This window comes from Notolepis coatsorum, assembly GCF_963971535.1.
Source record: "Notolepis coatsorum genome assembly, chromosome: 17".
NCBI classification, from domain to species: domain Eukaryota; kingdom Metazoa; phylum Chordata; class Actinopteri; order Aulopiformes; family Paralepididae; genus Notolepis; species Notolepis coatsorum.
Genome location: NC_140181.1, coordinates 32,729,808 through 32,754,312, shown reverse-complemented (window position 1 = coordinate 32,754,312; position 24,505 = coordinate 32,729,808). Strand labels below are relative to the sequence as shown.

The 24,505-nt window shown below is 43.0% G+C and overlaps 1 protein-coding gene across 7 annotated transcripts in view; it reads right to left on the bottom strand.

Moving 5' to 3' along the window:
- LOC311244466 (extracellular sulfatase Sulf-2-like) overlaps nucleotides 1-24,505 on the bottom strand; it is a gene marked incomplete at its 3' end in the record, with an annotated part of 225,486 nt that overhangs the window by 59,517 nt on the left and 141,464 nt on the right. For 6 of the 7 annotated variants that reach the window (XM_084333992.1, XM_084333996.1, XM_084333997.1 and 3 more), the window contains 6 exons: nucleotides 17,407-17,630; nucleotides 16,229-16,349; nucleotides 15,965-16,083; nucleotides 15,542-15,693; nucleotides 5,876-6,045; nucleotides 2,399-2,549 (listed from right to left, as the gene is read on the bottom strand). In XM_084333992.1, coding sequence (XP_084190118.1) covers nucleotides 2,399-2,549; nucleotides 5,876-6,045; nucleotides 15,542-15,693; nucleotides 15,965-16,083; nucleotides 16,229-16,349; nucleotides 17,407-17,566 — 873 coding nt within the window. In that variant the 5' untranslated portion in view covers nucleotides 17,567-17,630. The remainder of the gene's footprint in view (nucleotides 1-2,398; nucleotides 2,550-5,875; nucleotides 6,046-15,541; nucleotides 15,694-15,964; nucleotides 16,084-16,228; nucleotides 16,350-17,406; nucleotides 17,631-24,505) is intronic. The other variant, XM_084333994.1, reaches the window with a different exon arrangement.

Below are 24,505 nucleotides of genomic sequence, written 5' to 3'. Positions count from 1 at the left end.
TTTATTCTCTGATTGATCTTTGTGACCACCTTTTGTGATAAGGTGTTGTCCAAAATACATCCTAAGTATGTGACTTCCTCCTTTGCTGTTACCTCGATATCTCCTACCACTACCTTGAACCCAGGAGACCTCTTAAGTCGTATGGCCGAGCCAAAAAGGATAGCTTCGGTTTTACCCAGGTGTAGGGATAACCTGTTTTTGACCAGCCAATGACTGATCTTGACAAGCTCTAGACTGAGTGACCTCTCTACTTCTCTTTTGTCCTAATGGGAGACCATGAGTGCAGCATCGTCCGCAAATAAAAACAGTTTACAATCACATGCAGTTTTCATGTCATTGACATATAAAAGAAATAAAAGTGGTCCTAAAATACTTCCTTGCGGCACCCCGCACGTCTGTTGGAGTGAGGAGGATATGGTCCCATTAATTTCCACTACTTGTTTCCTGCCTCTCAGATAAGACTCCATCCACCTTAAGGATATACTGTTAAAACCCATAGCCTTCAGTTTATATAAAAGTATGTCGTGGTTAACAGTGTCGAAGGCTTTTTGTAAGTCTATTAAAACCATCCCACAGAATTGACCTTTGTCCACCTCTGTTCTAATTTGGTCTGTCAGATATAATAAACATGTGTCTGTGGAATATGATGTTCTAAATCCAGACTGGAGCTCGAGTCGTACAACAGGTTGTTTGTAGAGAGGTATTCGTTTATTTGATCATTAATGATCCTTTCTATGACTTTGGATATAATATATGACTGAAGTGATGGAGATCATGTTTGAAGGCAAACAAAAGCAAATCCCCTTCAGATAGCACAGCAACCAGAATAACTGAAATACTGGCTGGTGATTTGATTAAACAGCTTTGTGATAGAATAAAAAAATGCACAGTGCATTTCCATAGCTGTGGATGAGTCCACTGACACCACTGAGAAGCCTATGTTCTGAAGAACCGTTCATGTTCTGAAGAACTGTTCATGTTCTGAAATGTTATTGCTAAAGATTGAGAAGATTGGATCAGTTGTACTTTTTTTTTGAATACTTGAAACTCTTTTTTGTGGAATATTTGATGCGGCCCAGCCTCACCCAGACTCTACCTCCAGCGGCCCCCAGGTAAATTGAGTTTGAGACCCCTGCACTAGAGACTCATATCACTGGACTCTCACCACTGGACTATCTTGTGTGTTGTACTTTTTATATTACTATATTGTATTTGTATCTATACCTTAAGTGTACATATAGTGTATATAGGACTGTGAAGCTATGCATCGCCCACCCTGTATCCCCCCATGCTGCTTTGACACCCAAATGTCCCCAAGGGGATCAATAAAGGATTATCTTATCTTATTTAAAATTGAGACTGGTCTGTAGTTGCTGGGATTTGTTTTACTCCCCTTTTTATAGATTGTTTTTTGCTAGTTTAAAATCAGTGGGCATTTTTCCCTGCTCAAGTAAGAGATTAACTATGTGAGTGATGTGTGGGGCAATAACTGCTGAGGCATCTCTTAGATACCTACAGTAGCACTGATGTCGTCGAGCCCCGTAGCCTTACTTACATTGAGCTCGCATAGCATCTTGTCTACATAATCAACTGTGATCATGTTGAAGGAAAAAGCTCCCTCCTCAACCCCCAGGTTTCTGTAGTATTGAGTGACAAAGTCCTCTCCATATTCTCCTGTTCTGTCTGGCAAGTCAGATACTAGCTTGCTGGCAACTAAAGTGAAAAAGGTTTTAAAAAAATTCCAACTTTGCTTTTGTCAAACTCTACTCCCTTGTCGGTGTGTATCCCTATGTTTGCCTCAGTGGCCTTGCTATTTGATTTATTACTGCAGCCTAGATATTTGAGTGTTTTCCAAAGTTTCGATGGATTGTTGCTATTTTCTTTAATCATCTCCGAGTAGTAGTTCTGTTTGCTCGTTTTGATAAAATCCTGAGTCATATTCCTGTATTTCTTAAATTGTTCAAATTTACTATATGACTTGACTATATGTTAGTTAAAAAAGTTTAAAAAGGCCATCCCACTTTTTCATATAACATACAATGGTGAGTGAGAAATGTATCTCCGGTGATAAAATGCAGTGCACTGTGATACACATCGTGGAGGGGTTTTAAGGCGGAGGGAGAGACAAAGCATGCATGTACAGAATGTTACAGTAATCAAATACAAACAAAGAAAGACATAGGCTACAAAACATAAGACACACAAAACACAATACAAGAAGAAACCAATGTTCACTTTCAACCTTTTAGAAAGGTGTTCCACACAGGTGTTAAAAGAGCTAAATATTTACAAGATTCTACCATTTGAATTTGTGTGTGTGTGTGTGTGTGTGTGCGTGTGTGTGTGTGTGTGTGACTGTGTGTATGTGTGTGTGTGTGTGTGTGTGTGTGTGACTGACCCTCTCCACACTGTCGTCTACAGACAGTAGTGTTTGAAGTCGTTTCCTCTGCAGGACGTTAGTGAACTCCATGTGGATGGGCTTCATGGCTCCTGTGTACCTCATGATCCAGTGTTTGTCTGGGTTGGGAGCATAGTTATAACTAGGAGTACTGAGAGAGAGAGGAGAGAAAGAGGGGGAAGAAAGAGAGCAAGGGAGAGAGAGAAAGAGAGAGAGGGGAGGAGATGGGGAGAGAGACAGAGAGTTGAAGGTTGCACAGAGAAACTTTTGCAAACAGTGATCTAACAGTATGTTTAGCACAACGCTTAGGTAGCTATCCAGTCGTCTAATTTACCCCCCCCCCCCCAATCATCTAGTCAAGCATGCTTAAAGATTGGGCTGATTATTAACATTTATCTGGATGTCACCATTAATTGTGTAATTGTTGAAGTAGTGTTCAGTCATGTTAGCGCTCCTCTTTGCTGGTACAGTTGTGTTTGACTCTGGACAGATAAGCTACTGGCTTGTTTTCAGACACAGAGTGATACTGAATTGTGCAAAGGAATTAGACATATAGTATAGTATATATAATATAGTCTGATATACCATGGCTATGAACCAATCATATTACTTGATTTGAGCTACCCCGTTTCATGATATAACCATAGAGCTTTGCCCAGTTTGGTGATGTACCACTGGTCCCACTTTTCAGAAAAAAAATATATGCACAGCTATGTTTTCATTTACTCAGAATTAACATTCAAAACATTGCATGTGGGGTTTATCATGTTTTAAAATAATTTATAAAATTGGACTTTTGAAATTATGCCCAACAAATGACCAACAAGAGCATGTAAAAACAAAAAGCTAAATTAATTCATCATCCAGGTACTGTGCTGTCTGAAAGTTAATTGCAGTGTAACTTTGTCTCAAAGTCATCTTTAAAGATGGATTTTTCTAATGAAATGTTAGCGTGATGTGAGTTGATGTCCTTTAGGGCCAAGAAGAGAAAAGCTGAAAAAACGTGGCATGAAATCTGGTTAATGTGTAACTCCACGCTGACTTGCCATAGAATTATATAGAAGCTACTGCACCAGAGAGTGGCCGATGCACCAGGGGGTGCTGGGTATCGTAGTTCTCTTGCTCAAACTCCAGTAATTATACAATTTTAATTTGATTTAAATGTAGTGATGTGTATATTATGGCTTTTGTATAATGGATCTCTTAAAGGGTAGTCCAAAGGTTAGACTAACATTTGTATCTTCTGGTTGTTTTCCGGAACCAGCAGGGAAAGGGGTGGAGTCGACTGCAGAGCTCTATATAGTAACTTATTATACAGTACATTTCTCCAGACCTCTCTTGGCAGAGTTTGAGGGGTGGTCAGCAATGCCAACCCTTCCCCTCTCCGCACTCAACTCCAACCCACACATAATATCAAATCAAAACACGTAAACAAAGTGCAATAACAAGCAGGGCTCTTTTGCCCAGAGGTTAGGGAATGAATGTAGATTTATGGAATGTCCCCACAATGCATGGAAACATGTGTGTGTGGGAGAGCTGTCGCATGTGTGTGTGTGAGAAGAGGGAGAGAGACAGAGTGATTAATGATCAAGAACACTGCTTCTCATTACTCTACTTGACACACACACACACACACACACACACACACACACACACACACACACACACACACACACACACACACACACACACACACACACACACACACACACACACACACACACACACACACACACACACACACACACACACACACACACACACACACACACACACACACACACACACACACACACACACACACACACACACACACACACACACACACACACACACACACACACACACACCAGTATGAATTATCTCTAGAATATAAATGACTACATTCAACACACTCACTTACTCTCCTCTCTTCTAACCTCTCCACTCTTCTCCTCTTCACCTCCTCCTTTTCCTCTCCTCTTACCTACTCCACCCATCTCTCCATTCCATTATAGTCATGCATCTATACAACACTCCTCGTCCTTGGCCTCACTGGATTACACTTGACTGAACTTTGTTCCAGTTTAGATTTACTGGTCATGAGGCTATACTGACTTAACAGTTTAAATGTACTGTATCAATTTATCCATATATACATCTATATATCAAAAAACAAACAATGGTGATATATTTAGGTCACTATGGTGTTTGATTGATTGATTGATTGAAAACTTTACAACTGTACAAGCAAAACTGTACATTGGAATATTGACAAAACCATACTTGGTCATTTACTGTACATTGGAGGGGGTTGGGTTAGGACATTTACAGGGGCCAGTTTCGAATTGCAGTCTCCCGTAGGTGTTCTTTGAGAGTGGTTTTGAAAGTGGGTAGTGATTCACATTCCTTTACAGCTTTGGGTAGGGCGTTCCATATTGATGTGGCATAATTGCGAAACGTGTTTAGTCCCTTGTTTGAGCCAAATCTGGGTTAAACATGATTTGTGGAGCTCCCTCTGGTGTTGTGATCGTGGTATTCACTGACCTTTGGGAAGTATTTTGACATGTACATGGGTATCTTGGTCGTGTAGTGTATCTTGTAGACCAGGCCCATTGCAAGTTGCTGTACTCTGTCATCTACTCTAAGCCATCCTAGGTTGTCAAAGTGGGCAAGGGTGAGGTGGGTTCTAGGAGTAAGGTCAAGCAGTAGTCTGACCAGTTTGTTTTGAGATGTTTGTAATTTAGTTTTTAGCGCCTTTGAGGTGCTTTGGTACCATGAGGTGCATGCATAGTCGTAGTACCCTTGAATGAACGCTCCTGCCAGAGTCTTCAGGGTATTCTTGTTTACCAGAGAGGAGATCCGGTACAAGAATCGAGTTCGTTGGTTGACCTTTTTTATTACCTTGGATGCCATTTTGTCACAGGAAAGATTTGCTTCTAGGATGGAACCTAGGTATGTAATTTCATCTTTCCTTGTGACAATATTGTCACCCACTGTAACTGAGAAGCCGTCGGTCTTGCTGAGTTTGTTATTTGATCCGAAGAGAATGGACTCTGTTTTACCCAGGTGTAATGATAGTTTGTTATCAGCGAGCCATGTGCAGATTCTGCCGAGTTCCGAGCTGAGGGTTTTTTCAACCTGTAACTTGTTCTTGTCAGAGACCAGCAGGGCTGAGTCGTCTGCGAACAAGAACAAGTTGCAGTCACAAGCTGACGACATGTCATTTGCATAAATTAGGAACAGTAGCGGTCCTAGTATGCTTCCTTGTGGAACACCACAGCTCACTGTGAGGGGGGGGGGATAAGGTACCGTTTACCTCCACCATCTGTTCCCTCCCCTCAAGGTAGGATTGCATCCAGCTCACTGATAGACTATCAAAACCAATTGCTTTTAGCTTGTCAATCAGAATGGAGTGATTGACAGTGTCGAAGGCTTTTTGTAGGTCCAGCATGACCGTGCCGCAGTATGGTGTGTGTGTAAGTACTGTATACATACATGTGCTGTGAGGCGTTAGGGAAGGCGGTGCTGTACTGTGGTGCTGAGTCCTCAGGTCCATGTGGGGCGGCGTGGCTCAGCACCATCAGAACGGGCCGGTGAGGGTAGACCCGCTTAGAGTGACGGAAATACCGCATCGACTCCACTGTTATCAGGTCAGTTAGATAGTCCTAGAATACAGACAGAGAGATAAATAAATACTGCTCTCAGGTCAGTTAGAATACAGACAGATAGATAAATAAATACTGCTCTCAGGTCAGTTAGAATACAGACAGAGAGATAAATAAATACGGCTCTCAGGTCAGTTAGAATACAGACAGATAGATAAATAAATACTGCTCTCAGGTCAGTTAGAATACAGACAGAGAGATAAATAAATGCTGCTCTCAGGTCAGTTAGAATACAGACATATACTGTACTGTACCACTCCACAGAGTGGTCAAGGCTGCAAGGAGGATCACTGGAGCTAGCCTCCCAGATATCTCCACAGTATTCACCTCCCGCTGCCTACGTCGTGTGAATAACATCTTACAGGACCAGTACCACCCAGCACACCATCTTTTTCAACTGCTGCCCTCTGGTAGAAGGTATAGATCCACCCAGTCCGGAACTAGCAGACTGACCAACAGCCTCTATCCATCCACGGGCTGTCAGGCTGCTCAACGATCAACATCAACTTGCCGCCCCGCACCCCCCGTCCCCTCGCACCCCCCGTCCCCAACCCCCGGTAACATAACTCCCACTTCTCCATTACAACAATAACTGTGAACCGGACTTGCATTGCTGCACTATACACTATTTCATCCATTGCAAGTCAACGCCCCCCCCCCCCTCCATCCATTAACTCACTGGACTTTCACTGTAATATTTATTTATTTGCACTAGCACTATTGCACTTGGGATATTGATGGTATATTATTATTATTGAGGACATTGGGACATGGATACTATATTATTATTATTGACATTATTATTTTGCACATGCTATATTTTATGTTTGTATGCCAGTGGTGATGTTCCAAACTAAATTTCGTTGTACCAACAATGACAATAAAGATTCTATTCTATATTCTAGATAAATACTGCTCTCGGGTCTGTTAGAATACAGATAGATACATAAATACTGCTCTCAGGTCAGTTAGAATACAGACAGATAGATAAATAAATACTGCTCTCGGATCAGTTAGAATACTGACAGATAGATAAATAAATACTGCTCTCGGATCAGTTAGAATACTGACAGATAGATAAATATTGCTTGTGAGCATAGTGCTGGGGTGCCAACGTCTTTATTGCTTAGCCTATATTATATAATATGACTATCCAACTCATGAGTGAGTCTGTTGGAGGTTCCAGCTGTAAATGGTGCAGTCTCTTTTATTTTAGTACATCTCTAATTCATTTAGCAATAGTCTTGCACCACAAGACCCGTGTCCACCAAAAATGCACTGTGTTTGAAATTTGACAGCCTTATTTTCAGACCATTTCAGACCAATCTACTTTAGAAGGGAACGCAGCACACATTGCAACAGCTCGTCTCATTTTGTTCACCCACAGCTGTGAATCGATCTTATGTAAGCTATCCAATCACTTTCAAAAGGCTTACCAGCGTTTTGCCCCCTATGCAGTACTAAAATGAGGCACCACTTAAAAATGCTGGAGCATTCAGGCACATCACTCAGTGGGGAAAGCACTAAATCAAAGTAGCAACATATCACAATAAATAAAAACATCATATTAAAAAGGAACACGCCAACATTATGGGAAATGCACTTACAGTCTTCTCCAGAGTGAGACAAGAAGATAAGACACCTATTTCCTCTGAATGGAGGTGGAAACGGACTGGCTAGCCCAGCTGTTGGCCAAAAACACCTCTCAGAGTGGTCTGTATTCTGCTTCCATTCCATTTGTGCTAAGCTAGGCTAGCTTGCAGCTGGATAGCTTTCTACTGAACACACAGAGGACATTTTTATAGAAGTGAAGCCTATATGGAAAGATCTGCCCCATGTTGGCCCCCTCACTATAAAGGTCTGCCCCATGTTGGCCCCCTCACTATAAAGATCTGCCCCATGTTGGCCCCCTCACTATAAAGATCTGCCCCATGTTGGCCCCCTCACTATAAAGAGCTGCCCCATGTTGGCCCCCTCACTATAAAGATCTGCCCCATGTTGGCCCCCTCACTATAAAGAGCTGCCCCATGTTGGCCCCCTCACTATAAAGATCTGCCCCATGTTGGCCGCCTCACTATAAAGAGCTGCCCCATGTTGGCCCCCTCACTATAAAGGTCTGCCCCATGTTGGCCCCCTCACTATAAAGATCTGCCCCATGTTGGCCGCCTCACTATAAAGATCTGCCCCATGTTGGCCCCCTCACTATAAAGATCTGCCCCATGTTGGCCCCCTCACTATAAAGATCTGCCCCATGTTGGCCCCCTCACTATAAAGATCTGCCCCATGTTGGCCCCCTCACTATAAAGATCTGCCCCATGTTGGCCCCCTCACTATAAAGATCTGCCCCATGTTGGCCCCCTCACTATAAAGATCTGCCCCATGTTGGCCCCCTCACTATAAAGATCTGCCCCATGTTGGCCCCCTCACTATAAAGGTCTGCCCCATGTTGGCCCCCTCACTATAAAGATCTGCCCCATGTTGGCCCCCTCACTATAAAGATCTGCCCCATGTTGGCCCCCTCACTATAAAGAGCTGCCCCATGTTGGCCCCCTCACTATAAAGATCTGCCCCATGTTGGCCCCCTCACTATAAAGAGCTGCCCCATGTTGGCCCCCTCACTATAAAGATCTGCCCCATGTTGGCCGCCTCACTATAAAGAGCTGCCCCATGTTGGCCCCCTCACTATAAAGGTCTGCCCCATGTTGGCCCCCTCACTATAAAGATCTGCCCCATGTTGGCCGCCTCACTATAAAGATCTGCCCCATGTTGGCCCCCTCACTATAAAGGTCACTCCTGTGTGGCTGTTGATGCCGATGGTCATCTATAAATATGGTAATTACGGTCAAATCTTTTTCAAACAGCGTCTATATATGGTGCATGGTCTTGATAAGTACAATGATGAAATAATAGTTAATAATAGATATTTTAATGCGCGGGCAGCAGGATAGTGTAAGCGATAAAAGACGTGTTTCAACACAGCCTTCATCAGACACAGCCTCTAGAAGCTTTTGAAATGCATCCGTTTTAATCGTTTGTACCATTCTGCTGTCCATGCATTCAAATAACTGTTAGTAAGGACATTAACATTCATGGTAAGGAGCACTTTCATGGTCTATAAAAATGAGTCATTTCTGTCAGGGAGGTGAGGTGCTGATAAAAGGCTGAAAGGCTGAAATGCCTTAGTTTCTGAATCAATCGCTGCTTCTCAACCTGGAGGTCAAGACCCTGAAGGGAGTCACCAGATTTGGGGGGGGGGGGGGGGGGGGGGGGGGGGGGTCATTGTGTGCCATGTACCTACTATGTACCTGCTATGTACTATGTACCTGCTACAGTCTGTACCTACTATGTACCTGCTATGTACTATGTACCTGCTACAGTCTGTACCTACTATGTACCTGCTATGTGCTATGTACTATACCTACTATGTACCTGCTATATACCTACTAGAGATGAGCCCGAATCCAGATGAATTCTGGAAAGCACAGATAATGAGATGGACACAAATATTTGTATTCCACAGATATTAATAATATTATTTGGGATAAAAAATTTAATATATATATATATGTTATGAGCTACATTGACACAGCAAAAAAGACCTAGGACTGCTGTCAAAACTACCGGTAGGACTGCCCTGTTTCTTAATTTGGACCAATGGAAATTAGTAATCATATTTGTTAAGTTCTTTCAAATGAGTGGTGGCAAGGTCTCCTCTACATTTTCAAAAGCCTAGAAAAATCTTGTCTTAAGCTCGTCTTAAATCATCATCATGAGTTATGCATGTGAAATTAATTATATTTATTGCGTGCTTGTATAAGTTACTCCTTTGGAGACCTATTTCAGAACCAACCCGAGATGCACAGCACCTCTCCTCTCCTATGTTATGTGAAGAGCAGCCTTCAATTACGCCAGTTCCAGAAATATAAATATACTGTATTTATATTTATAGATAATTAGATATCATTTATCTGTTCAAAAGTTGTCATGGGTTGTCCTGGTATTACAAATATAGTTACTGACGGAGATACAGAATAAAAACGTGCGTCGCAATGCTTTTGTTCTCCAGACACACACCATTCCAAATATTTAAAAAAATACTTCCCACTACTCAAAATCAAGAAAAAAAACGAATGACTAAGTATCTTTTGAGGCGGACATGATGATCATGTCAGTTTAATGATCAGACATGGAAAACTACGTTATTGGAACCAGGGCTGTATCCGCTCATCCTTCCTCATGTATGGAAAACAGCCCACAAATCTCATATTTAGGTTATTTATTATTGTTATGTATGACTAATTCGTTAGAAGATAGACTTTAGAAACAAAATCTTGAACATGGGCCAATTTTAATTTGTAGACGAGACGTGAGCATTTTTTAAAGATTAGTTTCCGACGCTCATAAATATAATGTTTAAACCTTTTCTGCTCTATAAAGCTGATTTTGTTTTCAGAACATCACACAAATATTAGATTAGATTAAACTTTATTGTCAGAGAACAACAAAATCTTATGGGCAGTGTTGTGAAGGATCAGATTAAACCGAATATATATATTTATTTATATATATATATTTAAATAGTGTTTGTATATCGTTTGATATCCCCTGTATATTCCTTGTACAATATGCACTGAATATCCCTTTAGTCTACTAAACAGCCCATAATAGTTTCATTCTACCATTGGACGAGAACCTGGCGCCAGGTTGCCATACCCCTAGGTTCAAGTTCAATCGTGCCGCCCAACATGTCGTGGCAAGCCCCGGTTCCGCGTAGGAATACGTCTGGCGAAATACGAATGGTACTATTTGTTCATAGCGCATATATATATGGCGCAAGTAAAGTAGAACTTTCCTTTTAGTCCAGTTCTTTACCCTCCAACAGAGTGACAGACGCGAAGCCTCACCCACGACGCACGTGTGGTGTAGTAAGGCCTACTTGGCCTCAGAATAGGCATTGAGATATCGTGTAGATTAATAGTTGAATAGTCATAGTTTGGCACTATACCGTCGAGTTGGACGTATTCTATTAAGCTAATAATAGTCTATTTATGTATGGTGCATCGTTCGGTTAGAGTTATAAAGTTATCAGTACCCCCCATCGTTCCTGACGTTATCTGGACGCTTAACCAGGCTGGGCAGACCCCTAGTGGTGCTTGCATCCGAGGAGCTCCGGGCCAGGGCGACTGGACCTGTATATTGGATTACTCTACCCGGACGACGGCGAGCCTTCCACGGCTTGGATTATGCTTTGGGTGCTTTGATTATTCCATGGATAACAGCCAACACTGCAGAGTGTTGGAACTACCCCCCGGAGAGGACTCCAGGTGAGACGGCGCTCTACACCAGTGAGGTCGCCTCACGTCTCTCCGTTGTGGACCGGCAGCTACCGTCCACCAGAGGGTCCAGCTGTATTCGTCTGCGGACCGAGGTTCTGTGGGCACCGTGTTCAAGACTTTGAATTCTCCCAAGAAATCGTCGGCCAGATGGGATACCGCCAGCGGCTTCTCTAACCCCCCCCTCCTACTGTCTTACAACCAGCGGGACCCCCCCCCCCCCCCCCTTAGTGTATCCAGCTATAATCATTTAAGTACCATCGCTATAGTTCCTAAATATCCAGGTTGTATACTTACTCCCTGCGGAACCAGAGATTGGACATTCAATGTTGATTTACCTACGAATACTCATTTGCCATACAAGTGCATATTTAAAATCATAAGTGTAAACAAGTGAACGTTGTATATACCTTTTGCTATATTAAATATTCGATTTGTACATTTGTGTGGACTTCGTTTCATCAGGTGGGAAAGTGTTCATCATATTTATATCATGTACTGGATGGCCAGAAGTTAAAGTACAAGAGGTAGTGGTATTAAATACCATATCTAACAATACAGTCAGGGAATTGTACCCCTCAGTTACAGGCAGCCTATTAGTCTACAGCAGGGGTTCCCAATTCATTTTCTGCCCGGTCCACTTTCTAGGATTCAAATGACTTGGCTTGCCAACCCCGACCCCCTCACCCCTCCCTCATTCAAAATGCAGACATAGGCTACGTGAGAAGAACAGAGTTTATTTTGAACAGCTTGTCATTTCAGTTGCATGAAATTCCTTTCAGTTGCATGAAATGCAAGTCCAAATGTAACATTCAATAACCATTTTAGTTTTTTTGTTATATGAAAGAGCATCAAATTTGTGCAATTATAGCCTACTGCTGGAAACAACTTTGCCAGTCAAAATTAAAATGCCTCACGAGTCACGGGCCACATCCGCCTATTGGGAACCCCTGGTCTATTTAAAGGCTGCTTAAAAAGAACACAGAGCAGAGGAGGGAAGGTGGGGTGTGTACAAATGCCTGCTGTTATACACTCTTAACAACAAGGGTGCTAAATAGCACTAAAAGCTTCTTCTTTTTTTTTGGCTCATAATAATCTACAGGCAGCTCAGCTAAAACGATTAAAAAATGTATTATAATAAAACAGGCAAAAGAAGTTATGTATACTATTACGGTTATGTAATACTGTAAAAAAAATTCAGTTTCTGATTGTTCAATGTCCCCTAGTTAATGTCAACTTCAGACAGTTCAAAAATAAGAATAAAGAGAGTGAGAGCACAAGTACAGATGGTAAGTACAGTATGAGGAGGTATACATATATATTAATAATTAATTATTATATGTCAATAATAAATCCATGTAATGCTTTCAAGGCACAACAATTGAATTTCCAATTAATATTAGGTTAGAAAACACATTTGTCGGATTTAACGTGACTTCCTTTAATCTAATGTTAATTTGATCTGTTCCCATCTTGTAGTGTTTTTTTTATATATATAATATAAACCACACCCATTTCCGAATCCAAATACAGAATACACAGTTGAACAGATACAGATAATGACATCTCTGCACACCCCTAGTACCTACTATGTACCTACTATGTACTTACTATGCACCTGCTATGAATCAAAATGTGTTGTGTGTATATATATATATATTATTTATATATTCATTCAACCTTTATTTATTCTCGAAAAGGAAAATTGAGGTTACCCTCATTTTCAATGTCGTCGAGACTTACAAACATTTCTATGTGCATTATATATATTTTAAAAAGATTTGACAATATAATAATAATAAATAATAATAACTATCTATATAGCACCTTTCACACATGGACCACAGCCCAAAGTGCCCCACAGCAAATAGCATAAAATGAACATAGGCATAAAATGAGCATACAGTTGACAGAATAAAAACAATGCATAAAGTGCAGACATAAGAATAGGTATAAAAGACAATAAAAGTAGGGCAATGTAGAACGTGCAGACATAAGAATAGGCATAAAATAAGTACCCCCACGCAAGGAATCCCAAAACGCCAGCGAACCGAGGGAGCCGGCCAGTTCCCACCACTGAACTCCCCCAACCCACCGACCCCCCCCCCCCGCCCCCACATGAAGGAACCCACACAGCGTCCCAAAGGTCCCAGTGCTTATCCCAGACCACCCATAATGCCACACACCCCCCCAACCAACAAACCACCTGAACATCCAGAATCAATGTAGTTCCATACAGTAGGGGCACTATAATGAAAGGCTGATTTTCCAAGTTGGGTCTGTATATGAAGACCAACCCACTTTCTCATATAAAATGCATGGGTGTGTAAACTGTGTATCATAGCCATACAGAAGGGCCAGAGCCGACTCTACTTCCTCAGAAGGCTGAGATCCTTCAATGTCTGTACAAGGATGTTGAGGATGTTCTATGAGTCGGCGGTCGCCTTCTTGTACGCTGTGACCTGCTGGGGCAGCGAACTGAGAGCAGGGGACACAAACAGGCTGGATAAGCTGGTCAGGAAGGCCAGTAGCGTGGTTGGGGTGGAGCTGGACTCCCTAGCGAGGGTGGCAGAGAGGAGGAGCCTTGTTAAGCTCCAGGCCATCAGGGAAAACCCCTCCCACCCACAGACTTGGCTGAGAGGAGGAGCAGGTTCAGTGCCAGGCTCACACTACCTAAATGCAGCACTGAATGGCACAGGAAGTCCTTCATTCCAACAGCCATCAGACTATACAATGCATCACTGTGCCTCACTGCATCACTGAGCACAGAGTGGCAGTTACCATCTTCCTGGACTTAGTTTGAAACGGCACTGTGCAATATTACACCTACTGTAGACCTCAGTATATTTTTTACTGTATTTATTTACTGTATATTTTATTCCATTTTTATTCTATTTACTCTACTCTTATCTTAGGCAACTTGATTTGATTTGTTTTATTATTCTTATTCGTGACCTGTTCTGTCTAAATGTTTAAATGTTGAGCGATTTGCAGTGTCAAATTTCCCACGGGATAATAAAAGTATTTCTATTCTATTCTATTCTATTCTATTCTATCTGTCACCAGTGATGCATCTAAGAGCAGAATGATAAGCAGAATCTAGTGGTTTAAGAGTTGAAGGGGCAGCATTTCTATAAATCACATCTCCATAGACAGATAGAAAGACTGCTTCAATAACCCTCTTTCTACACATCATTGGGAAACTAGATCTATTCCTGTACAGGAAACCAATTTACTGGCAAGGTTGTCTATATGATATTTAAACAAGAATGTATCATCGAGCCAGATTCCAAGATATTTATATTCAGTTACCCTTTCTATGTCAGACACATTTTTTGTCGATATAAGCAAACTGTTGTGATCAATATTTCTGGCCCGAGAGAACACCATGAATTTGGTTTTGCTTGCATTTAGTACAAGCTTAAGGCCTATAAGCTCATCTTGCAGAGTATTAAATGAATGTAGTAGATTGTCAGTAGCTATTTGTACAGAATTGTGTCATCTGCATATAAATAGGCTTGACAGCCCTTCAAGGACAAAATAATATCATTAATATAAATAGTAAATAAAACTGGGCCTAGGATCGATCCTTGTGGAACACCTTTTTTATTTTTATTTTTGCCTGATTTTCTGTGCTTTTCCTCCCATCCCAATTGAGTCATTATGCCAATTCCCCCCTCCCCTACCTGGTCATTGTGCGCATGTGCCCCCTACTGGTCGGTCAAGGGAGCCCTGAGGTCTACCACATGCTTCCTCCGACACATGCAGAGACAGCCAGCGGCTCTCTTTTCACCTGACAGCACAGACTCTCATTGGTGAAGTGTAACGCGTGGGAGGTCACGCTGCCTTCACCACTTCCTGTTTTTTGCTGTGCAGGCGCCCTGACCTGACCTATAGGAGTCGCTGTCCACAACGCCAGATTACCACCCCATCGACTTCCCTCCCGCTATCTCAGCCAAACGAGTTAGTATGACGGCTGGCCCAAGCCAGAGGCAATGCTGACACCCGGAGTCTCTCGCATTGGTGACGAGCGCAATCTCCGCTGCGCCACCCAGCCGCCTTTGTGGAACACCTTTTGTAATAACATATAAATATGTGTGTGTGTGTTTGCATATATATTATATATATATGCGTGTGTGTGTGTGTGTGTATACAGTATATACCTGTGGGTACTCAGCTCCATGTTTCTCTCTAACTCCATTGCGACACAGAGTGTAGTTATAGAAGCGACTGTTCTTCACTAAACCAACCCACTCTCTCCAGCCAGCAGGAACATAGGTGCCATTATATTCATTCAGATACTTCCCAAAGAACGCTAGAGAGAGAGAGAGAGAGAGAGATAGAGAGAGATAGAGAGAGAGAGAGAGAGAGAGAGAGAGAGAGAGAGAGAGAGAGAGAGATGGGGGGCAGAGGGAGAAAGACAGAGACAGAGAGAGAGAGACTGATTGGTCAGTCAAGATAATCAATACATCTTGCAGTCTAAAGGCCACAACTGTCTGAACATATTCAGTTTTATATACCGTGTGTGTGTGTGTGTGTGTGTGTATGAGTGTGTGTGTGTGTGTGTGTGTGTGTGTGTGTGTTACCTGTCCTGTATCCAGTGTTATTGAGGTAGACTCCAAAGGTCCTGGGTTCATGTTGGCGTTGCCATGACAACGATGAACAGTTCTCATTGTTGGTGTAGGTGTTATGGTTATGAACATACCTAGATAGAGAGAGAGAGAGAGAGAGAGAGAGAGAGAGAGAGAGAGAGAGAGAGAGAGAGAGAGAACAAACGTGATAATTTGTGGACTATGTTGAAAGGCAGCAGACAGAAGCTCTGAAATCAAGTGAAAGAAACAGTCACATACTTCCCAGTGAGCATGCTTGACCGTGATGGACAGCACATTGGCGTGGTCACAAAGGCATTGGAGAAGTAAGTCCCGCCCTCTTCCATGATACGACGAGTCTTATTCATGGCCTGCATTGACCCTGGAGAGAGAGAAAAAGAGACAGAGGGGGAGAGAGAAAAAGAGAGCGAGAGAGAGACAATGGGAGCGAAAGAGAGAGAGATGGGGAGAAAGAGAGAGAGGAGAGAGACAGGGGGAGAGAAAGAGTGAGACAGAGGGGGAGAGAGAAAGAGAAACAGGGATAAAGAGAGAGAGAGAGAAACATAAAAATAATGTTATAGACACAACTCTGAAGTCCAACATGTCCAGACCGACATAAAATTAAATACAAGGTTGAGTTTAGAAGACAAACCACGGTTGTGTCCAGTCTGTGTTTTTAATAGGATCAGCAGAGGCTGCCATGCATCTATTCAAATACTGGAACTAACGTCTCCACTTTAATCATGCTCTCAGAGCGGCGTCTCACATACAGTAAATAAGGAACAGTGCTGGCCTACAGTAGATGTTAGAACAGGTTGAAGCAGTGGGCCCTTCTTGCTGTGAGGCAGCAGTTCTAACCACTGCTGGGATTTGAACCCAGGACCTTCTTGCTGTGAGGCAGCAGTTCTAACCACTGCTGGGATTTGAACCCAGGACCTTCTTGCTGTGAGGCAACAGTTCTAACCACTGCTGAGATTTGAACCCAGTACCTTCTTGCTGTGAGGCAACAGTTCTAACCACTGCTGGGATTTGAACCCAGGACCTTCTTGCTGTGAGGCAACAGTTCTAACCACTGCTGGGGTTTGAACCCAAGACCTTCTTGTTGGGAGGCAACAGTTCTAACCACTGCTGGGGTTTGAACCCAGGACCTTCTTGTTGGGAGGCAACAGTTCTAACCACTGCTGGGGTTTGAACCCAGGACCTTCTTGCTGTGAGGCAACAGTTCTAACCACTGTACTATATGCTGCTATAGATAGCTTTCATATGACAAACAAGCTGATGCAAAGTATGAATATAATATGCTCATATTCCTGGGAAGTTTAGTCTTTTTTATGTAGAAGAATGTAATTCTGCCAGGACTCTAACAATTTAGTCCAGTCATCATTTTAACCCTGCCCTCTGGTATTTGTGTGTGCATGCGTATGTGTGTGTATATGTACCTAGCTCTACATCCTGGTCATCAGTCATGATAAGGATGATGTTTGGTCGGATGTTCCGTCTGTCTCTCTGGAGGCGGGGTTTGAGACGCTGGCCAGACAGGAACTGGGTGTGGCCTAGCGTCAGGAAGAGGAACAGGAAGAGGAGGGGTCGACCCGCCATGACCTCCGACCCCCTGACCTCCTAAAGGTAAACCAATCAGCTGCTTCCACTTGATCCTCAGCTTCTGGGAGAGAAACAAATAAAAGAGAAACTAAATATCTGTCACAACTCTGTCTTTAAACCAAGATGCACAACATTTACATTTAGCTGACATTTTATTCAAAGCGACTTACAATTTGTACAACAAGTCAGCAGGAGGGGTACACCTCTGGCGGCTAAGGGTAAGTGGCATTGTTCATCAAACAATGTTGAACTTGAGTGTTACACTTTGAGTGCATAGTAGTATAGAAATGTTAGCATAGTAGGTAGTAGTATAGGGACCTTCTTCTTGTTTTACGTAATAGTAAAAGACAGTGAGAAGGTTATTTAAAAAAAATATAAAAATGTATATTGATGGAAGAGGTGTGTTTTTAGTCAGCGGTGGAAAATTGGGCGAGTTTCAGCTGTCCTGACTGTGGAATGGAACTGGCAACAACTAGTAAGGGAGAATAATTCAGCAACTCTCCTAGAAATAGATCCGCTATCAGCTCTATCTTTAATTTTTCAAAATGTTCAGTTGCTATCGCATGCACTCATCTGTGTTTCACTACACACCTGAGTGCATGCCTAGCCTACCAACTGTTTTCACTGCAACACTACTATCACCGACATCTAAGAAGGGAGATCCCCCCTTGAATGGCCCTTCTAAGGTTTCTCTCCTCCACATTGCCTGTGGTGCATTTTTTCCTATTGCTAGGTTTTAGTGAGTTTTTCCCTTACCTTCGCGTGGGGTATGTCTGGGAGTGTTGCATTTATTTAATTTGCATTTATTTTAATTTTTTTGGACCTTATGGTGTTCTTGTTTTGTTCTTGACTTATTGTGATGTTTCTTCTTGACTTGTTTAAAGAAGACGTGTACGGCCCATGGGGACATTAACGTGTGTTGTCGGGCCTTACAAATAAATTTGATTTGATTTGATTTAGAATGTTTTAATGAGCCTCGCTCCCAGGGTGAGAAACTACATTTAGAGTTAGTTTCTCTGTTTGTTGTTTATCTTGTTCTCTTGTACGGGTTCAGTTCATATGTATTGTGTACTCTGTGGGCTGCTACGTGGCGTAGTGGGCAAGGCGCTCGCCACGAATGCGGGGAGACGCTGGGCTCGCCTGTTCGAGCCCAGCGCTCCACATTGCTTTCAGTTTAGCTGGTCGTTCATACTAATACACATTGGCCGTATTAGGGGGTGGGAAACTGATGGGTGGGGATCGGGCGTTGTGGACAGCGACTCCTACAGGTCGGTTGGTGCGCCTGCGCAGTAGAATCAGGAAGTGTCGGGGGCAGCGTGAGCCTCCCACGCGTTACTCCTCGCCACTGAGAGATCGAGCTGCGCAGGTGAAAAGATGCGACTGCTGTTACCTCAAGTACCGGAGGGGACTTGTGCTATGTATGACTTAGTCCACATTGCAGCCGGCTTGTAGGAGGCAAGAAACAGCGTTCGTGACAGGGGAGGGTTGAATTGGATGATACGAAATTGGGATGGGAGAAAAAAATATAGAAAAATGGGAGAAAAAGTGGATAATTTTTTTTTTTATTGTGTACTCTGTCTAGTCTCTTGTAGTTCATTGTATTCTTGAGCCATTGTTGTATTGTATTTAGATCATGTAGTCCGTTTCCCCTCCCAGGTGTCTCGTGTATGTACTCATCCCAGGTGTGACTTGTTTGTAATTTGTCCTGTGTATTTCAGTCCCTGTTTTCTGTTCAGCGTCAGCTGTATTCTGTTTGTCTAGTGTCTTCAGTCAAGTGTCTTCCTAGTGTTTCCCAGTTTGCTAGTTCTTGGGTTCGTCAGCCAGTAGCTGTTTTTTGGTATCCCATTTCCTTCACCAGTAAACACCCATGGACACTTCCACTGCCTCAACCAGCCTGCATTTGGGTCCTACCCCACATTCCACATCCTGACAGTATCACAATTGAACTGCTTTAAATACTATGCTCCATACAAATGGAATGAACTGCAAAAAAACTTGAAATTAGAACATTTCATTCTGTTAGAACATTTTGAAGGAAGTATTTCACTTTTAGAGGTTGATTGTAATTGTTCCCTTGGATCTACTTCTTTGTCTGTTGTCCGACTACTACATCTGAACTGTACTTGTTTGTCCAATGCGTTTGTTTTGTATACGTTTATTGTATACAGATCTCTCTTGAAAAAAGATATCTCCATCTCACTGAGACAAACTGTTTAAATAAAGGACAATTTCTTTTTTTTATGTATGCAGTGAGTGGATGCAGCAGCAGACTGTGACCAGACTGATGGGGTCCTTAATGAGGTGTGTGTCTCTCTGTGAGGTCCAACAGATGGGATGAAAGGATGACAGCTGAACCCCTCTGATAGCTGGAGAGTGTTATGGTCCTCCATGCTGCTATACTTAGGGCTGGTAGGCAGGCTATACCCAATCTACATTCATTCAATCTTTATTTTGACTCAAAATGTACACTGAGGGACAACCCTCATTTACAGTGTCGGCGAGCATCACATAGTTATGATCAATCATCAATTGATGTACAAGGTTATTACTGTAATAATTAAAAAAACACAAGAGGGATTGTGTTGTAACTCTCTCTCTTGCTCTCTCTCGCTCTCTAATCCAGTCTGCTATGTGTGTTATGTCATAAAATCTCATTATGAAACTGACCTGGAAACTGACCTGGGACCAGCACTGTCCTGACTCAACCCAGAGGATTAACAGTCCTCTGCGTTCTGGGCCAGGTCACGATCAATGTAAACGACCCTCCAGGTAGCGTCATTCAGTTTGTGTGTGATAGGGAACCTTTATTTTGAAGCACCGCCAAACCGGAAGTAGCTAACCGGAAGCAGATACCGTGAGCATGAGCTCAGCTTTACGGTCCAAATGAACGTTACAAGGAAATAGAGTTCTCCGTGAATATCTTCTGTATTCTTTTGTTATATGGAAATGGTCTACAAGGTAACTGCTGTGCACTTTCTATGGTTTTAATGTTGTTTTGAATTCACTTTTGACAACTTAAAGTTATTCCTACTACTGTGAAAATACGTTGTTTTCTAGCTAACTTGGTCATTGCAAATTCCTAGCTTGTCTACACATTTAATAAGGTCCAGAGTACCAGCATTTTAAGAGTTTTTGTTTGATTGTAGATCTGGAAAAGAAGACTTCATGTGGGTTATGGTTAAGCCCCTGTTGGAGAGAGAGAGGACAAGGTACTGGGATGTCTATTTGTCCTACTTATTGATATGGGCTGTTTACTTTATATTTGTATTAGGGATGCTCGATATTGGCTTTTTTACCGATACCGATATTCCGATATTGTCCAACTCTTAATTTCCGATACCGATATCAACCGATATCAACCGATACCGATATATGCAGGGTTTCCCACCCCAAAAAACGGAATAATTTCAGGTAACTAATCATTTCACTGGTTATATATATAACAAATATTGTTATTGTTTTTTTCTTTTTTTAAACCGATACCGATATTTTCCGATATCACATTTTACTGCCGATATCGGCCGATAATATCTGTTGGCCGATAATATCGGACATCCCTAATTTGTATTCATTTAATGTATTGGCTATGTCACTGTTATTGGAAGCCATTTGTGTCAAGTGTTATGTTAGCTTATGGAACAATGTGAATGTGGCACTAATGTATATAATGTATATATATCTGAGTATCTTTTCTTTGTCTTTCTCTGTCATTTCACTTCAGCTCTTACGTTGTGAATTGAAATAAACATTCATGAAACACCAGTAAAGGAGTCCATCCATCACTCTCCCAGGGTTGCTACAGTAAGAGCTTACTCTATGGTGAAGTGGAACATCGGATATTCGTCTCCCGGACCCTGCACTGAACTTCACCCTCACTTGAGTTGTTAAGAGAAGGAACCGTTTCATTACCTTACTATAGACCTGATAATTAATTACCCTTTTTGTTTTAAAAATGCACACTTCATGTAGAGCTTCCTTTGTTATTGTGTGTATTCTAGTCATTGCTTTGGCATGAACACTGATGTAAATGCCCTAGATAACACATTCAATGCTGGTTATTGGCCCTAATTTACCATTCAAAGTGTATGCTGTGCTATTTCTCCGTCCATGTCTATGCTGCTCTGTATGAAGGCGCAACCACATTCACTTTATTCTAACGTTGAAAGGTGCAATAATTAGCTCATCATGGCATCCTTAGAAGGGAAAGGAGGGTTATATAAGGAAACTAGCTCCCCAGATGAGGTCAAAGGCTTAGGAGAAGAGCACCATACAGAGGTAGGCCTAGGGTTGGAAGAGTCTGAAAACCCACAGAAGGAAGCTAGTGAAGAGGAAAAAGGTCCCACTGATATCCCTGAGGAAGAGGATGACCTAACTGAAGGTCTCCGACGCTCCCACCGTACACCGCGCCCAACAGAAAGGATGCGTGCGCACCAAGAGGAAGAAGCATGCAAAAGGGAGAAAAGACTGCTGTACCTGTATGAAAAATGGAAGCGCGACATTTGCAAGGCAAGACACGAGATGAAGACATACATGTCAGAGGAGGAGCTCTGGACTCTCATCGACAAACTAAATATGTCTAAGACGGACGTTTGTATGATGTATGTCGAAATCAGAGGTCTCACCGCGCCCCCCAATGACATAAGACGACGAGTGGATACGTGCGAGACAGTAACCAGGGAATTAGTCAACATCGCTCATGATAGAACCATAGGTACAGAAGACGATTTCAATGTCCAACGGGAAAGGAGCCGACTTCATGAACTGCGTCGCCATGACTACGCAAGGTCGGTCTATGGAGCTGCCTCTGACGTCTCTGCATTAACTCAGAGCAGCAGGTCTGTACAAGGCTCGTCTATAATAACAACGAAGCGTGTGGAGGCAGCGGCTGAACTAGCCGAAAAGGAAGCCACCTATCAGATGATGCAAGTAGAGGAAAAACAAAGGGAAGTTATACGCGAACTAGAGGAACAACAACGAAAGGCTCTGGAGGTACAACGGCGTGAGTTGGAGCGACTGCAGGCCAAGAAGGAAGTGTTCGCAGCCCAAGCCAAACTAAAGGTCTACGACGATCAGATCAGACATGAAGCTGCCGAACACATCAATGAAAGCAATGCAGAGATGAGGAACGCACCTGCTGCCACACTCTTTCCATCTCATGCTGCACCAACCTCTCATTCTGACATCACTGCTCTCGCACAGGTCTTCCATGACAGCATAGCCTTGAGTAGGCTTCCTGCACCAGAGCCATTCGTTTTCAATGGTGATCCTATACAGTTCATCGAATGGAAGACAACGTTTACCTCACTCATCGACCAAAGAGCAATAACCCCAGCTGAAAAACTCTACTACTTGAAGAAGTATGTTGGTGGCCCAGCACGCCAGGCTCTAGATGGCACGTTCTATCGTAACGACAAGGAAGCCTACAAAGACGCCTGGGATAAGCTGAATCATCGCTTTGGCCAGCCATTTGCCATTCAGAGATCATTCAGAGAGAAGCTATCCAACTGGCCGAGGATTCAGCCTAAGGATGCAGAGGGACTCAGGAGTTTCTCTGATTTTCTCAATGCCTGTCGGGATGCCATTCCTCATGTCAAGGGTCTTGACATACTCAACGACTGTGAGGAGAACCGAAAGCTTATTTACAAACTGCCAGACTGGGCAGCCGCTCAGTGGAACCGTCAAGTCACAAAACGCTTGAATGAACGTCAAGAATTTCCAACTTTCGAGGACTTCACAAAATTCTTGTCAACTGAAGCGGAGATTGCCTGCAATCCAATCACGTCTTTCCAAGCTCTACACTCATCAGCCACTAGTGCCGATAAAGGAAATGTCAGAGACTCTAAGCGAAACCACGCCAGCGTTCTTGCCACTCAAGCAGACACTGACAATGAGAACCGGAAGTTTAGGACTATGGCTCCATGCATTCAGTGTGAAGATGACGGACACCAGCTCCATGCATGTGAAAGATTCACAGAGATGTCACTGGATGAGCGACGCAACTTCATAAAGGAGAAGAGACTATGCTATGGATGTCTAAAGCCAGGACACAATGCGAAAGACTGTCGCCATCGTCACTCCTGTGACACCTGCAAGAGAAAACATCCTACAGCCCTCCATGATAACAACTATCAAAGAGAAGAAAGGCCTGCACCTGATACAGAATCAGATCAAGACCCTGAGGCAAGATCCCTCAGTGTAGCAGTTGGAGGCTCATCCAGCACTTCAATGATTCTACCAGTATGGGTTTCCTCCAAAAGTAACCCAACTATGGAGAGACTTGTCTACGCTCTTCTCGACACTCAAAGCGATACTACATTTATCGACCAAGAGGTGAGTGACGGTCTTAATGCAGACAAGCATCCAGTTAAACTGAAGCTGACAACCATGAGCGGAAAGGACACAATTCTCACAAGTGAGAGAGTCTGCGGCCTTCGTGTAAGAGGATATAGCTCTGCCACTCAAGTCGATCTTCCAGTGGCCTACACTAAGGACTGCATACCCGTAAACCGTGCACACATCCCCACTTGTAAGACGGCTAAGAAATGGAGTCATCTAGCAGGAATAGCAGACGAAATTCAAACACTAAAAGACTGCGAAGTGGGTCTTCTCATAGGTTATAATTGCTCGAGAGCCATGGCTCCAAGGCAAGTCATCCTCGGAGCAGATGAGGAACCATACGCTGTACGGACAGATCTAGGGTGGAGTATCGTGGGGCCCTCAGCTCAAAGCCAGGATTCGTTGAGCACCAGTCGCATGTGCCACAGAACCACAGTTAAAGAGCTACCCCCGGCCACACCGGCCGATGTTATCCGCATTCTAGAGTCAGACTTTAAGGACGGCAGTGAAGACGGAAAACCAGTGTCTCAAGATGACATCACGTTTCTGAAAGGGATGGATGAAGGAATACGGAAACCCAAACAAGGCCATTACGAAATG